This window comes from Microcaecilia unicolor, chromosome 11, assembly GCF_901765095.1.
Source record: "Microcaecilia unicolor chromosome 11, aMicUni1.1, whole genome shotgun sequence".
Lineage (NCBI taxonomy): Eukaryota > Metazoa > Chordata > Amphibia > Gymnophiona > Siphonopidae > Microcaecilia > Microcaecilia unicolor.
Window position 1 is genome coordinate 24,203,445 of NC_044041.1, and position 13,994 is coordinate 24,217,438.

General features: G+C 44.9%; 1 protein-coding gene across 3 annotated transcripts in view; it reads right to left on the reverse strand.

Annotated features, from left to right (window-relative positions):
- The window catches only part of MYO18B (myosin XVIIIB), a 549,955-nt gene that overhangs the window by 326,889 nt on the left and 209,072 nt on the right, over positions 1-13,994 (reverse strand). For all 3 annotated transcript variants that reach the window (XM_030218025.1, XM_030218027.1, XM_030218024.1), the window contains exons 16-19: positions 11,085-11,277; positions 8,870-8,950; positions 6,043-6,190; positions 3,114-3,273 (exon numbers count right to left, since the gene is read on the reverse strand). In XM_030218025.1, the coding sequence (XP_030073885.1) occupies positions 3,114-3,273; positions 6,043-6,190; positions 8,870-8,950; positions 11,085-11,277 (582 nt within the window). The remainder of the gene's footprint in view (positions 1-3,113; positions 3,274-6,042; positions 6,191-8,869; positions 8,951-11,084; positions 11,278-13,994) is intronic.

Consider the following 13,994-nt stretch of genomic DNA (forward strand, 5'->3'; position numbering starts at 1 on the left):
AGGCATGTTAAAAACACGAACGGGCCTAAAGCGTGCCTTAGTAAACATACCCCTAATTGCTTAATTGGGCACAAATTGGCACCAATGACTGATAATCAACAACAATTGGATTAAATTGGCACTAATGCAGCGAAGCGAATAAACGTGTATTTATGCATCATTCTATAAAGTTAGCACCTAAATTATAAAGTGCCTGATATTCAAAACAAATTGAAGTGGGCAGGCCGTCTGTGGCCACCTAACCTCTGATATTCAGAGGCAATAAACTGGGAAGTACTGCTGAATATCGGCTCTGACCGCCCATGTTAAAAGTGGGCAGGTCAGGGGCGGCACAAGGAGTGGTTCTGGGGAGGAGCCAGTTAGGCAGCTGCCAACAATATTCAGCGTCAGAACCTGCATAAGTAAGCGGCTCCTTGTGAATCTGGGTAAGTCACTTGACTCTCCCTTGCCCAAGGTACAAGAGAAAGCACCTGTATATCTCTCTATATAAAAGGCAACACCAACGTTCTATGAAGCCTCCAGCCGGAAGTGTGAAGGGGGCGAGATATCCGGTTTCCCTATGAGTGTCTGCCCCCCCCCCTCTGTAACACAGTCAGTGAAGGAAAACAGCAGAGCACGAAATCAAATCGCTGGCTCTGTCACAGTGAAGGACTTAGAGGGGGGAGGGGAGAGAGGCCAGAGGGCAGGGACACACACACTCCCACATGCACACAGAAGAAAACATTGCTAGCCCCCGTTTCATTTGCATCAGAAACGGGGCTTTTTTACTAGTAATATATAAATTGCTTTGATTGTAACCATAGAAAGGCAGTATTTTATTTTTTGTTACATTTGTACCCCGTGCTTTCCCACTCATGGCAGGCTCAATGTGGCTTACATATTGTATACAGGTACTTATTTGAACCTGGGGCAATGGAGGGTTAAGTGACTTGCCCAGAGTCACAAGGAGCTGCCTGTGCCTGAAGTGGGAGTTGAACTCAGTTCCTCAGTTCCCCAGGACCAAAGTCCACCACCCTAACCACCAGGCCACTCCTCCACTCAAATGCCGTCCCCTTAAGCAGACAAAACACAGCTCAAAAGATGTCCTAAATTCACATGCGTAGCTATGCAGGCCCCGGCACTGAATTTTGTCCCGGGAACCGCATAACTGACTTGACACCCCTATTCTGTAAACTAAGAGGCTAACTTCTCTCGCACATAACTCAAAAGGGGGCATTGCCAAGGGAGGGGCATGGGCATTCCCAGGATTTAGGTGTGCAGTTATAGAATACTTCCATTTCTGCACCAAGCTGACGGTAGTTAGGTGTCAGCATTCACACCAGCCTTTACTTAAATTTTGCCGTTGATGCGGGATTAGTATTTTTAGAAGAACATTTACATGCATAAGTATTTCTTCCATGGCTCATTACTTGTGGTAATAAGGGAACCAATATTCAGCCAGCCATGATCAGCATTTTGCTGACTGCTGCTGGCATTAAAGCTAGAAATTCAATGCCAGGCCATCTGGGCACCAGCATTGAATTTCAGGGCTTCCGAGCCGGCTAACGCATAGTCGGTTAAGTGCAATATTCAACACTTAACTGGCTACGGTTTGCCCCATAAAGGGGCCCTTTTACTAAAGGGTTGGTGCACGGCAACAGGCTGGGCAAGCACCAATCCGGAACTATCGCCGTTTCTGGTGCTACAATAATATTTTCGATTTTTCTAGCACTGGTGCTTTCGCCGTGCACTGCCCGTTTACCGCTGGGTTATCATGGGAGCCCCTACCGCCTCCTCAATGGGTGGTGATAAGTGCTCTTCCCCCCCCCCCCCCCAAAAAAAATGGCCACGCAGCAAGTGGTTCACTTACCGCACGGACATTTCTTTTTTAAGAAGAAAAGACAGCCTTTTACCCGCTGCAGTAAAGGGGGCCGACAAAACCATGCGTTGACGCTAGTGCAGGCCCCCTTAAAAGGACCCCAAAGATAGAACTCACTTTTATCTGGACCTATTTATGGGGTTAACCTGGCTGGTTAAGTGCTGAATATCAGCCAACTCCATCCCCAGAATGCCCCCAAAATAGCCCATTTTCAGTTTGACACTAACCAGTTATTTTCAGCAGCATCAACCGTTAAGTACATCTGAAATTTTTTTTATTTATTTTTGTTACATTTGTACGCCACACTTTCCCACTCATGGCAGGCTCAATGCGGCTTACATGGGGCAATGGAGGGTTAAGTGACTTGCCCAGAGTCACAAGGAGCTGCCTGTGCCTGAAGTGGGAATCAAACTCAGTTCCTCAGGACCAAAGTCCACCACCCTAACCACTAGGTCACTCCTCCACTGTTGCTACTATTGGAGATTCTACATGGATCACAAATGTGGCCGCGCAGGCTTCTGCTTCTGCTTCTGTGAGTCTGACGTCCTGCACGTATGTGCAGGACGTCAGACTCACAGAAACAGAAGCCTGCGCAGCCTTCTACATGGAATGTTGCTAGTGGAATAGCAACATTCCATGTAGAATCTCCAATAGTAGCAACATTCCAAATAGAATCTCCAATAGTATCTAATTTATTTTTGTTACATTTGTACCCTGCGCTTTCCCACTCATGGCAGGCTCAATGCGGCTTACATGGGGCAATGGAGGGTTAAGTGACTTGCCCAGAGTCACAAGGAGCTGCCTGTGCCTGAAGTGGAAATCGAACTCAGTTCCTTAGGACCAAAGTCCACCACTCTAACTACTAGGCCACTCCTCCACTCCCTGAACAGGGGATTTAACCAACCGGGAACTGTTTTTGGCTGGTTAAATCATTTTGAATTTTGACCCAATGGTGACTAAATAGCGCTGCCTGGTTATAGAACTGCCTTCTGTTTGTCTACAGTTTTTCGGAGTTCAAGAAGACTCCACGAAAATCATTTGATGGAAATTTCCATCATCTTATATAACATTTTCCCCCCAAAATGGTTTTGTTTCATCTCTCCCTACTTAAAAATAAACTAATAAGACTTATTGAAAAGATGATAAGTACTGTAAACATATTTTATTGCTCCTCAAGCAGGCTATTCAGTACTGTGTGATGGGATTCCTCTGTATGTATCAAGAAGAGTCTATTCGTTCCTCGAAAGTTACTTACATTTTGGACTCTTGCAGAACCTGGATAGCGTTCTTTGCAGAGAGATTAACCTTGGCTTTATTAACCCATCTGGTACAATCATAGCGAACTGGGTCTTTGCTCAACTGGTGGAAGATCTCAAACTGAAGTGTCTGTTCACACTTCCGAATGGGTCCTAGCTCTACAATTAAAGTAATCAAATAGTCATTGTCTCATGAGAGCAAACTATACCTGAAGTTCATGTTCATAGAGCATTAGAAATGACTAGGATACGTTGAGAAGACAAGGAGGAATGGAGAGTCCAAAACAAAGATTTCTGCCAGGGAAACTCAAGAAGATCTCAATGTTGGGTATCCAATGTCAGAATGCACTAATGTAGGTGAGTATTTCAATATGTCGAACCAGAACCCTTCAAATCCAAATGTAGGGGTGAACCAAGGAGACTCTTGCAGCCAAGTGGGTTGTACACAAGTCTTTATTGGGCACCACTCATGCATCAGACTTGACACGGGGCTGTGTTTCGACGGGAAGCACCCGTCTGCCAAAAAGGAAGGTTAAATATGAGTTGGTGCAAGATGGAAACTGTGAAATACCAGAACTTCTAAAGTACTGTACTATCTACAAAGACACCGTCAAATCAGAACCCCTCCCATGGTTTTTCATTATCACAATTTTGACAATAAAGACTCTTACATCCCTGAGAGGCTGCAAATTTTGCCACGGTCCCTATAATAGTAGCTTAACTTTGGATGTAACCAGGGGTGTGCTGGTAAATTTTTAACAACAGGCTCTTTCTCCAGACGTAGCCAGCTCTGGAGTTGGAAGGGCCAGGGTTGGCCGGGGGGGGGGGGGGGGGGGGGGGGAAGGGGAGCAACACTTGCCTCTCTCTCCTCCCTCCCTTCGTGCGGGCATGCTAGGCAAACCTCTGGCAGCCACCACTCCCAACGTCTTTCTCTGAGCAGCATGCTGGAACTTCTCTCACATGCTCGAGAAGTCCCAGCCTGCTGCCCAGAACTAGAAACAAGGAGCGGGGAGCAGCAGTAGTCTATTTACTTGGCTGGCAGGGCTCAGCATCCCCACCAGCAAAGTAAAAGAGAATTCAGCAGGGGGCCCAAGCCCACATTTTGGGAGCCAGTTGTTAAAGTAGTCATGGAGGGCCCTACTTTAACAACCGGCTCCCAAAATTCTTAAAAACTTAACAACCGGCTCTTGCGAGCCTGTGAGAGCCTGCTCCAGCACACCACTGGATGTAACAGATTATTAAATCTTGACATTCCTGTTTTCTATGTCTTTTGTTTAAACAGTAGAGTCCTCATAGGTCATTCCAGTAAATAGTTTGGGACTGAATGTCTTCTGTTGTAGGATATCTCTCTCTCAGAGAATCAAGAATGAGATTTATTTCTGCTCTGAGCTCTTTTTCTCTGTCTCTGCTCCCAGTTCCCTTTGTCTCTTTTCCTGCTAACTTCTCTTTCATCTCTGTATTGTATTGTTCTCCCTCATACATATAGAGGGTTATTATATAACAAGGTGCTTAAAGAACAAGAAGGCACCTATTTTTTTTAACTATTTGGTGCTTGTTTGTCTTTATAAAATACTAGCACAAATCCTGCAGCAATAGCACCTAAGGATGGACAATATGGCTGCTCACAATACGTATAATTCATGCAATCCCACATAGTTCACAAAAACATTTAAAATTCTAACTCTGACCATGGGCCGCCCAAACTCAGCCTCTGAATATGCCTACTGTACATGTTCCTGTTTTCACCAAGAATATTTTTAGACATGATCTAATTTAATAAGAGCTGTTTTATGCACAAAATTGGTCATTTTATAAACAGAAGAGAGACAAAGACGATACTAAAATAAACAAAAAAATCTTTCATAATGAATCAATTGTTCCAAAAACTTATCTTTCAATGGATCTTCATTTAAGTTTTTGGAACAATTGATTCATTATGAAAGATTTTTTTGTTTATCGTTGTCATGTCCCCAAGCTCAATGCAAGCGGTGTCGAGGGCTGCGCAGGGTCCCGTCGACACACACACTTGGCTGGCACAGCCCTGAGCCATGTGTGTGTAGTTCTTCTCTGGCTGCAGGTTCCTTTATTGCTTTGCTTTCATGTACCTGGGTCTGCTCTTCCTCTGCCTGGCTTCCCTTGCTTCTCTCCTATTGGTCTTCCGGTTCCTCCTTCCCCTGATCTTGTCCTATGGCTGTGCCCCTTCTCCCTGCTGATGTCAGATGCCAGCACTTTATCAGCTGAGCTCTCCCTAGATTCCTTGCTTCGGCTTCAACTTTGGTAGGTGTTACTTGCTCAGTAGTGTGCTTCTCCTCTACTTTGTTCTTCTTTGCTGACTCTGCCTGTACCTGGATTACTCTTGTGTCTGCTTCCTGCCTACCGACTCTGCCTGTACCTGGATTACTCTTGTGTCTGCTGCCTACCTCCTGACCTTGCCTGTACCTGGATTACTCTCCTGGGTAAATCTCTCTTATCTGAACCCTTCTCCTCCACCCCTAACTCCAGACTCCGTTCCTTTTATCTTGCTGCACCATATGCCTGGAATAGACTTCCTGAGCCGGCACGTCAAGCTCCATCTGTGGCCGTCTTCAAATCGAAGCTAAAAGCCCATCTTTTTGATGCTGCTTTTAACTCCTAACCCTTATTCACTTGTTCAGAACCCTTATTTTATCATCCTCACTTTAATATTCCCTTATCTCTTGTTTGTCCTGTTTGTCTGTCCTAATTAGATTGTAAGCTCTGTCGAGCAGGGACTGTCTCTTCATGTTCAAGTGTACAACAGCGCTGCGTACGTCTAGTAGCACTTTAGAAATGATAAGTAGTAGTAGTAGTATTTTTAGTTTGACTACGGTTGGAAGCAGTCATTTAATTTTTCTTTTGCAGCAGTCTAGTGACTTATCGTTTATAAAATTGCCTTCGTATCTTTCTTACCTTCCTTATCAACGACTCCTTTGTTCTCAAAGTAAGAGCACAGGCGATCAAGTGCTACGCTGTCGCTTGACCCCTGGATCAGTACTTCTTCATCTAGGATCCAAAGCAAACCTTTGGATTCTTCTGCCTGGCCATTACGGACGTTCAACTGGGAAAACAGAGTTCAACATATACCCATCAGAGTTTGCAATAAAGTCATAGTAGATACGCTGAATTTTGCTCCATTTATTTAATAGGTGTATGAGCCAACTGTGTGTGTGATTTTTATTGTCATAAAGGGCCCTGTTTACTAAGCTGCAATGTAGGCGCTAAAAATTAGCATGCGCTAATGATAGAGACACCCATTATATTCCTATGGTGTCTTTTTTTTTAAAATATCTTTATTGAAGAATGGCACACCAAACAAGCAACTGGGTACACAAAGCAATACACCGAACTTCCAATTAAGAACTCCTATGGGTGTCATTGGCCAATGTATAAAATTTGGCTGAATGTCTTGCTATCCTACCAAACGTTATGCATTTCAAACAGGGAATAATCAGAGGCATTCCGGGTGTGGCATACACGTAACCACAGAAAATATTCTGCTACTATCCAGCGATGTAACATAGAGGGGCATAATCGAACGGGGGCGCCCATCTCTACGGATGGCGCCACGAAGGGGCGGGGAAACCTGTATTATCGAAACAAGATGGGCGTCCACCTTTCGTTTTGATAATACAGTCGGGGACGCCCAAATCTCAACATTTGGGTCGACCTTAGAGATGGTTGCCCTTAGAGATGGCCGACCTTGGTTTTCGTCGATAATGGAATCCAAAGACATCCATCTCAAAAACGGCCAAATCCAAGCCATTTGGTCGTGGGAGGAGCCAGCATCTGTAGTGCACTGGTCCTCCTCACATGCCAGGACACCGACCGGGCACCCTAGGGGGCACTGCAGTGGACTTCACAAATTGCTCCCAGGTGCATAGCTCCCTTACCTTGGGTGCTGAGCCACCCAAGCCCCCCCCCCCCCCCCCCAGGTCTGGCTGCCTGAAGTACACTGCACCCATTACAACTGCTCCAGGGACCAGTATACTGCTGCGATGGCATTTGAGGCTGGCAAAAAAGTATTTTTAACCTGTTTTTTATGGTGGGAGGGGGTTAGTGACCACTGGGGGAGTAAGGGGAGGTCATCCCCAATTCCCTCCGGTGGTCATCTTCTCAGTTTGGGCATCTTTTCACAGATTGGTCATGAAAAAAAATGGACCAAGTAAAGTCGGCCAAGTGCTCGTCAGGGACGCCCTTCTTTTTTCCAATATCGGCCAAGGACGCCCATCTCCTAATCATGCCCCAGTCCCGCCCCTGTCCTGTCTTCGCTACCCTGCCGACACGCCCCCGTGAACTTTGGTCGTCCCCGCAACGGAAAGCTGTAGAGGGTGTCAAAAAATTGGCTTTCGATTATGCCGATTTAGGCGGCCTTGCGAGAAGGGCGCCCATCTCCCGATTTGTGTCAAAAGATGGGTGCCCTTCTCTTTTGAAAATAAGCGTGATAGTTGTCATGATTTGCTGACAATAGTAACATAGTAGATGACGGCTGAGAAAGACCTGAATGTTCTTCCAGTCTGCCCAACAAGATAAACTCATATGTGCTACTTTATGTGTATACCTGACCTTGATTTGTATCTGCCATTTCAGGGCACAGACCGTAGAAGTCTGCCCAGCACTAGCCCCGCCTCCCACCACCGGTACTGTCAACCAATCTCCGCTAAGCTTCTGAGGATGAATATCCACTGCATAAATAGGTCTAATTTAAATGGACTGCTTATCTGTTTAAGGGGCCCTTTTACAAAATGGCGGTACCCATACTATCGCTTCGCTGTGCGCAATCCGGCACTACCACCAGGCTACAGCAGGATCCCGGTCGTAATGCCTGCCCCCACCATGCGCCATTTCTGGCGCTGAAAATATACTTTTATTTTTTCAGTGCCGGAGGCTTACCCGGTGGTAATTGGGCAACCCCACTCATTGCCTGGTTACCGTCAGGTTAGCGAGGGAGTCTTACCACCTCCTAAATAAGTAGCAGTAAGGGACGGGAAATGGGCAGAAGGCAAGTGTTCACCTTACCACATGGCCATTTCCTTTTAAGCTTTTACCAGGAGGCAAATCCGCATGCTGATGCCACCGCAGGGCCCCTTTTACTGCCGCTTGGTAAAAGGGGGCCCTAAGTTTAGGACCGCGTATTGAATTATCCTATTTAAATGGATAGTGAGGCTCAACTTCTGCATGAAGATAAATGAATAAACCATCTAGGGCCCTGTTTACCAAGACGCACTAGCATCAGGGCCGCCGAGAGGGGGGGGTGGGCAGGGGAGGGAAAATTCCCCAGGCCCGGGCCACCAAGGAGGACCCGGCACCGGAGTCTCTCGCCCTCTCCTGCTGCCAGGCCGCTGGCGCCACAGTCCCGTCTCCACCTGCCTACCCTCAGCTCCCTTCTATTTGACGTCTGACCCCCTGCATTAAAAAAAAAATCTCTACATCAGCAGCACAGCGCCTTCTGTGTGAAAGCAGCAGATCTCTTCAGGCGGGCTTTCCCTCACTGTGTCCCGCCCTCCTCTGATGTAACTTCCTATTTCCACAAAGGCAGGACACAGTGAGAGAAGGCTCGCCCAAGGCGATCTGCCGCTTTCGCACAGAAAATAAGAGAATATTATGGGAATAATTTCCAGATCCTACTAAATAACTAAGGAGCAGAGTGATTTTTTTTTTTTTTTGTTACCCAGTTTTGATTTCCTGCTCTATTATTGATCCTGGAATGGAGATAAAGTGAATTAAAATAGTCTCCTACCTGTGAAGAAGTTTGGTCAATGATAGACACTGTAGTAACTGGGGACAGCTCTGGAAGGTCAAAGGCCACCTCGATGTTTTCCTGTAACATAAGATTTCAAAGTTTACTTGTTTCCTAACCTGACATTTGAGCTCCAAAGTAAGGAATGGACCAAAAAAAAAAAGAACCAGGAGACGTTAAAAGTCTTTAATGTGTAGCTCTATGATCATCTAAACTCTACCAACCAAAGCTTAGAACTCAAGCGTCTTTGAACTAGATCGTACTTAGCAATGTCAGATCTGACATTATGGAGGATTGCTGTCAGGATGCAATGCCACTAAAAGGAAGCCTGCAGTCACTTGGGGAACGGCAAACGCATCTTATAAATTATTAACTTGAGAGCAATTGCCAAGCTGACACGAAAGCAAATGCTATTTAAATTGAAAGGTTTAAGTCTTTCCACTGCTTTATTCGACGCCCTTCAAAGTACTGAGGATTCTGAAAAGTTCCTAATTTTCAGGCTTATAGCCACGAGGGGCACATCAAATTATGTGTGTGCTGCCTGTTGACTGTGAAGCATTTCTCTCCACTATATTTAGTAGACATGGCTATTGTGGCTAATTAGACTGACCCATTGATCCAGTTTGAGGAAATATCATTGAGATGCGTAGGTCATATAGAAGGTGATCTGAAAATGATGAGTCATTAATATTTTAATTACTGCAATGCTCTGGTTATCAATAGAAATCAAACAAAATAAAACATGGAAAAGAAAATAAGATGATCCCTTTTTTATTGGACATAACTTAATACATTTCTTGATTAGCTTTCGAAGGTTGCCCTTCTTCCTCAGATCGGAAATAAGCAAATGTGCTAGCTGACAGTGTATATAAGTGAAAACATTCAAGCATTACTATGACAGTAAAATAGATACTATTGGAGATTCTACATGGAATGTTGCTATTCCACTAGCAACATTCCATGTAGAAGGCTGCGCAGGCTTCTGTTTCTGTGAGTCTGACGTCCTGCACGTACGTGCAGGACGTCAGACTCACAGAAGCAGAAGCCTGCGCGGCCACATTGGTGATCTACAAGGGCCGACTTCTACATGGAATGTTGCTAGTGGAATAGCAACATTCCATGTAGAATCTATAGAAATCAAACAAAATAAAACATGGAAAAGAAAATAAGATGATCCCTTTTTTATTGGACATAACTTAATACATTTCTTGATTAGCTTTCGAAGGTTGCCCTTCTTCCTCAGATCGGAAATAAGCAAATGTGCTAGCTGACAGTGTATATAAGTGAAAACATTCAAGCATTACTATGACAGTAAAATAGATACTATTGGAGATTCTACATAGAATGTTGCTACTATTGGAGATTCTACATGGAATGTTGCTACTATTGGAGATTCTACATGGAATGTTGCTATTCCACTAGCAACATTCCATGTAGAAGGCTGTGCAGGCTTCTGTTTCTGTGAGTCTGACGTCCTGCACGTCAGACTCACAGAAGCAGAAGCCTGCGCGGCCACATTGGTGATCTACAAGGGCCGACTTCTACATGGAATGTTGCTAGTGGAATAGCAACATTCCATGTAGAATCTATAGAAATCAAACAAAATAAAACATGGAAAAGAAAATAAGATGATACCTTTTTTATTGGACATAACTTAATACATTTCTTGATTAGCTTTCGAAGGTTGCCCTTCTTCGAAAGCTAATCAAGAAATGTATTAAGTTATGTCCAATAAAAAAGGTATCATCTTATTTTCTTTTCCATGTTTTATTTTGTTTGATTTCTATTGATAACCTTAAGAGTGGACTAACACGGCTACCACACTCCTCTACTTAAGATGCAATCCTCTGGGAAACAAATTTTTAAAATATTATAGCATTGGTGAATATTAGCATGAGGAGAGGGATGCGGGGAAGGAGAAAGAGGGATTTCTGGGATCTGAGGGGAGCAGAAAAAAAGATGAGGGGTTCTGAGATCTAGGGAGAGGTCTCGTTAGCTCATCCTCATATCCCCAACCCCAGTCCTGAGATAGAGAGAGAGATGTATGTATAGATACACACATCTCTGTGCATACAAACATGCGTACATGTTTACATCATAATCAATCTCTCACCCCCTCTTTTACACACTCCTGCCAATCCCCCATCCTCTCTTTTACACTCCTACGTCTACTGAGCATTATAATGCTTTCACACATGAAAAGCGAGGTCTTCACCTCTCGATATCTTTCCATTTCCGAAACAAATGTTCTCTTGTAGAAGAGAGCCCTCAGTCGTTCCTGTACGTAATTATGACACAGCTCTTCAAAAGTTGCAGCTCGATCCTTTTTCTGGTGTCGGGGATTCTGGAAACCGGGCGTATCCATCACCATGATGGAAGCCGAAGAGAGATGACTGGAGGAAAATGATCTGAGAAGAAAATACAATTGAAGACATATTTTTTACCATCCTCCAAATCACGTACATCGGTCATGCAGCATTAAGTTATCATTGTTTCTTTTTTCTTCCTGCGTCATCCACCGGATTCTATATAGCGTGACTTAAGTTGCACACACAGATCCGGTCGTAGGCCAGATTTGTGCATGCAATTTAGTTAACAAGCCAATCAGTGCTGATAATTGCCACTGAACAAGCAATTATTAACACTAATTGGCATTAATTCGAATTTATACACAGAACTGTCTAAGTGTATTCTGTAACATGATGCTCGTAAATTCTAAGTCACATAGTTGGGCGTGGTCATGGGCATGGAATGGGCGGGTCGTGGACATTTCTCAAATATTTGCACTTGTTACAGAATACACTCGGTCTGCGCCTAATTTAGGCGTCGGGTTAACTGCCTGCAACTAAATTTAGTCACGCGCACAGGCGCTCGGTGTATTCTATAATCAGCATTGAAATTTAGGTTTATTCTGTAAAGTAGGCCTAAACTTAGTTTACAGAATACACCTAGGTGTATTTTTTGAGCGGATATTTCAGGCGCCATATATAGAACCTAGTCTTATATGTCTTTATTCACCAAGAGTCTCAGTGTAAGACCATGTTTAGCACATGCATGCAAAATACATTGAACTTCACCACCAACACAACTTTGGCAATCAGGGGAGATAACATGTTGAAAATTAGTTCCAAGTAAAAAAAAAAAAAAAGCAATTGAATATACACTAGCATAAGAGCCAACTTTTCAAAATGATTGGGGGTGCTGAATATTTTTTTTTTTTTACAGGTGGTGCATTCCCCTCTCCCCCATCCTCTTCCCCTTCCTCCTCCTCCCGTCCCCCTCCCTCCCTCCCCCGTCCCCTCCTCCCTCCCCCTCCCTCTCCTCCGAGTTCCAGGCCCCCTCCCCGGCGGGACCAGAGCTGAGAGAGAAGGGAAGGCTGAAGCAACGAGCCTGCTCGCCTTTCACTGCTACCGCCGGGACCCCCCAAGGTAAGATGACTTCAAATTCTGGGTGGCACGCAGGAAGGCAAGGGCGGACCGGTGGAGGACTGTTGAGAGAGAAAAGGGTGGGCACCGAGCAGGCCGGGCTGGTGAAGGGAACTTCCGGTTCCAACTTCTGGCGGCCAAAAATATTGGGGGTGCTCGAGCACCCACAGCACCCACAGAGTCGGTGCCTGGGTACACTAGGGATATACAGTCATGAGCATGCATTCAGTTCATATGAGAACCTAAAAATTTAGGGCCCGATATTCAGACCGCGGGAGATAGCCGGATATTCAATGCCTGGCTATTTCCGGTGACCGGCACTGAATATTCAGGTAATTTTTGGCTGGTTTAAATTTAACCAGCCAAGCCGATATTTTGTACTGGCTGCTTAAGTTTAAACCTGCCAAAGAAAATCCAGCTATTTTGGCCTAATTTGGCCATCAAACAGCCACTGGCGTGCTGAATATCGGCGGATAGCCTGTTATATCACATGATATAACTAGGTATCCGCTAAGCGCCAACTGTCAATATTCAGAGGGAGATAGCAGGCCATCTCCAGCTGAATATGCATACATATCACTTGTACACAGGTATACCTATGAATTAACGCACATATAATTGATTTGCACATGCAAATATGTTCTTTTTAGGTGCCCTGATATGAAATTACCATGTAGAAAATCATTTTAAGCAGGTACTTTTGCACCCATATATAAGTTATGTTCTTATGAAATTAAATATGACCAAAACCGAGCTTCTCATTTTCCCCCCCAAACCCACCTCCCCGCTCCCCCCGTTTTCTTTTTCTGTTGATGGCTCTCTCATTCTCCCTGTCTCCTCAGCTCGAAACCTTGGGGTCATCTTTGACTCTTCTCTCTCCTTCTCTGCTCATATCCAGCAGACCGCCAAGACCTGTCGTTTCTTTCTTTACAACATCCGTAAAATCCGCCCCTTTCTTTCCAAGCACTCTACCAAAACCCTCATCCACACCCTTGTCACCTCTCGTTTAGACTACTGCAATCTGCTTCTTGCTGGCCTCCCACTTAGTCACCTCTCCCCTCTCCAATCGGTTCAAAACTGTGCTGCCCGTCTCATCTTCCGCCAGGGTCGCTTTACTCATACTACCCCTCTCCTCAAGACCCTTCACTGGCTCCCTATCCGTTTTCGCATCCTGTTCAAACTTCTTCTGCTAACCTATAAATGTACTCACTCTGCTGCTCCCCAGTATCTCTCCACACTCGTCCTTCCCTACACCCCTTCCCGTGCACTCCGCTCCATGGATAAATCCTTCTTATCTGTTCCCTTCTCCACTACTGCCAACTCCAGACTTCGCGCCTTCTGTCTCGCTGCACCCTACGCCTGGAATAAACTTCCTGAGCCCCTACGTCTTGCCCCATCCTTGGCCACCTTTAAATCTAGACTGAAAGCCCACCTCTTTAACATTGCTTTTGACTCGTAACCACTTGTAACCACTCGCCTCCACCTACCCTCCTCTCTTCCTTCCCGTTCACATTAATTGATTTGATTTGCTTACTTTATTTATTTTTTGTCTATTAGATTGTAAGCTCTTTGAGCAGGGACTGTCTTTCTTCTATGTTTGTGCAGCGCTGCGTACGCCTTGTAGCGCTATAGAAATGCTTAATAGTAGTAGTAGTAGTAGTCTCTTGTAACCAGAGCTAATATTGTGATGTCATAATGCC